We start from the raw sequence: 3,571 nt of genomic DNA on the forward strand, positions 1-3,571 counted from the left end.
CTTACAAAATGGCCAATGGTATTGGCAAGTGCTATCAGCTGTATTATTAGAATTGAAGATGGTTTGGTTTTTGCAAGCTGGGTTACTATTTATGTCACTTTTTCCAAGATTCCAATTGTACCATCTTTTTTAGTTCATGTTTATCCATCTTTTTACCAATTATTTTTGCACACACTAACTCAACCAATTCTTTCATCTATTATATATAACCTTATCTCCTCCAAAAATATCTTCCCATCTTTTCTAACCACTTATATGCACGATGCTCATTAAACTATTAAATTCGAATTTGAAGTTGCCATGAATCCAAGATTCAAGAAAAAACAAGGTGAATATTTGAAAGCGAGTCCTTGAAAATTTAGATTTTTTTGACAATTTTTTTACCAAACTATATGACGATAAACAAAAAATAAAACTTATAAACCGAATTAAAAATTTAATCATTTTTCAAATTTTCTTTTGCAGAATGGTATGCAATGTATATTTGTATTTACAAAGAATAAATAACTATATAATTTTGTAAAAAGATATGTAATACTGTGGTTAAAAACTCATAAATTTGTAATCTAATTATGATTACAAAGATAAAAGATATTAATTTAAAAAGATTAGGATAAGATCATTACAACTTAAATTGCATAATTTATATTTATATATGTTTTTATGTGTAAAAATTATTTATTCAATTTCTCTTCCTTTAATATATTAGTATATGACTTAGACTAATAATAAAGCAAGAAAATCTTTATTATAATATAAATGTTAATAATTAATATACAAATCAAATAATGTTTATGTACAGTAGGGATCGGGCACCAGACAGGCCGGACGTCTTCATACTCATAATGGCCCAATCACGTTACCTGGCCTCTCATCATTGGCGGGGCTCGGGCGTAATGCGCCGGACATCCGTATGTCCAAGACAACATAACATTCCCGCTTGTCGTCCGGATGAACAACAACTCATACGAAGCTGGCCAGCAATACCACCAACTAACCGGATCTGCATGGACAGCCGGTCGTAAGACCAAATGTGAGAGACCGGCCGGCCACATCACTAATTAACCGGGTTTAAGGTAAGTAGTTGTTAAAAGTTATTGGGCTGAATTTGGGCCCTGATTAACTTTTCACTAATCCCAAGCCCATAGCAAAAACTATAAATATAGATCCAGGGTGAGTGGTAGATAGGTTGCATTTACTGCACATTTATTACTGTTCTATCGAAAAAGCCATTGCTCTCAAACTGACTTTGGCATTGGAGAATCTTTCACAGGTCTCCCACCCGTGTGCAGAGAAGGAAATCGAGAAGTAAGGACTGAGAACCGGATATTCGAAATCCGACGGAGAAGGATGTGGAGGCATTGGACGACTCAGCCCCTACAACCGAAACATCTGGCACCCACCGTGGGGCTGAGTAGCTTTATAACCCAATGGTGACCACGAGAAACATGAGCATGGACGACCCGATTGAGATGATCAGAATGTTACAGCAGAAGATGGACGAGATGCAACAATGTCATGAGGACGAACTCGCGGTCGTTAAGGCCGATTGTGAGGCCCGGATAGCCCAGGAGATCGTTGGAAAGGGAGGTGAGGACGAGCGGGCAAAGGAGAAGGGAAAGGCCGCCGCGGAGGACCACGCGGAACACAACAGCGGACGCGACAAAACTTGGAAACCGACGGAGTCCGAAGCCGAAGGGAGTAAGGCCAAATCAATACACGCGGAGAGCGCCGCAGAGGATAGACGGATGGTGGTGAAACCTGAGCCTTCATCCACACTATTGCTCCCCTTTGCCCAAGACATCATGGATGTTCAGATTTCGGAACAATTCGTTGCGCCGCAATTCAAGATGTATGACGGGACCATGGATCCCGAGGCCCACATCAAGACTTTCTCGAACGCGATGGCGTTCAGGACAGGCAACGACGCCATCTGGTGTCGGGCATTTTCGTTATCATTGGAGGACGAAGCACTTGAATGGTTCAACTCTCTTCCCCCCAATTCCACAGAGAACTTCGCCGGCTTAAAACGCTTGTTCAACTGGTTGTTCGCCGCTAACAGCACGCAAGACCTAACCGTGTTCGAGCTGGTCACCCTGAAGCAGGGCAAGGAAGAAACGCTGAGAGCGTTTATGGACCGTTATCAAAAGACCGTCCGGCGAGTGAAGGCATTGAGCCCGGAGCTCGCCCTCCATTACATCCTCCCTGCACTCAAGCCCGGACCGTTTAAAGACAGTGTCTGTCGACGGGCCCCCAAAACTATGGAAGAGTTGAGGGAGCGGGCGACGGACGAAATTAGGGTGGAAGAGATGAAGTTGTCATACAAGAAGGAGAGCCAAAAGCTTATGGGGGAAAAGACGGACGGGGGAAGGTCGGGCAACTCAGCAGCAAAGCCGGGCGGCCTCAAACAGAAGGAACCGCGACGAGGACCACTCTTCCAACAGTACACCCCCTTGAACGCCCCCCGGGAGAAGATCCTCCGGGAGGCGCTAAGCGCGGACTTGCTCCCAGAACCCATGAAGCGACTTACTCCATCAGGCGCAGACGGGAGCAAACACTGCGCCTACCACAAGAACATGGGTCATACCACCGAAGAGTGTGTGACCCTAAAAGACAAAATTGAAGAGTTAATCCGGGCGGGTCAACTCAAAAAGTACATTCGGATTGACCGCCCTCAGGCACCCGTGGAACGGCCCGCCCCGCGGCAGGCATACAGACCCGACAGGTCTAGGAACGATCGGACTGATCGCCCTCGCTCGGAGCGACGACGAAGCAAAAGCCGCAGTAGAAGCCGCGAACGTCCCCTGCGGGGACACATTAACACCATTTCGGGAGGCTTCGCTGGAGGGGGGTCATCTTCGTCCGCCCGGAAGCGTCACATGCGGGCCCTGTAGTCCGTGCACTCGGTGGACAAGCCCCACCGCACGATGCCACCCATCACGTTTTCGGATGACGACTTCCATGCCCCCAATCCCGACCAGGATAATCCGATGGTAATAACGGCAGAGATCGCCCGGTACGGCGTCAGCAAAGTCTTGGTCGATCAGGGGAGTTCGGTGAACATCCTCTACTAGAAAACTTTCCAACAGATGGATATATCGGAGGACCTCATCATCTCTTACAATAGGCAGATAGTGGGTTTCGCGGGGGAGAGGGTAGACACCCGAGGCTATGTAGAGTTGCGTACAAGGTTGGCGACCGGGCGGTCCAGCGAGGAGAAGAGGGTCCGGTATTTGTTGATGGAAGCAAACACCTCATACAACGTACTGTTGGGCCGGACATAGCCTTAATGCTTTCAGGGCAATCGTATCCACTCCCCACCTCACAATGAAGTACCCCTCGGAGAAGGGAACCATATGCACTGTCCGGGCGGATCAAAAGACAGCCAGGGAGTGCTACGCCGCCGGGCTCAAGCTGCACGCCCGACAGGGGAAGAGGAGAACGACCGGTTCCGAAGTGGCCATGGCCGATCTCGACCCCAGGACAAACACGGAGGACCGGCTGGAACCCATAGGAGAAACCCAACCCATCCTAATAGGGAAAGACTCTTCCCAAACGACTACCATGGCGA

At 47.6% G+C, this 3,571-nt stretch overlaps 1 protein-coding gene across 1 annotated transcript; it reads left to right on the top strand.

Annotated features, from left to right (window-relative positions):
• The first annotated feature begins 1,448 nt into the window (after window positions 1-1,448).
• Window positions 1,449-2,894, top strand: LOC108330359 (uncharacterized). The gene has a single exon (XM_017564844.1). The coding sequence runs from the start codon at window positions 1,449-1,451 to the stop codon at window positions 2,892-2,894; it is 1,446 nt and encodes a 481-aa protein (XP_017420333.1).
• The last annotated feature ends 677 nt before the right edge of the window (window positions 2,895-3,571 follow it).

This window comes from Vigna angularis, chromosome 4 (genome assembly GCF_016808095.1).
Source record: "Vigna angularis cultivar LongXiaoDou No.4 chromosome 4, ASM1680809v1, whole genome shotgun sequence".
NCBI classification, from domain to species: domain Eukaryota; kingdom Viridiplantae; phylum Streptophyta; class Magnoliopsida; order Fabales; family Fabaceae; genus Vigna; species Vigna angularis.

Coding starts and splice junctions, on each gene's coding strand:
- LOC108330359 (XM_017564844.1), top strand. CDS start 1,449: ATGAGCATGGACGACCCGATTGAGATGATCAGAATGTTACAGCAGAAG.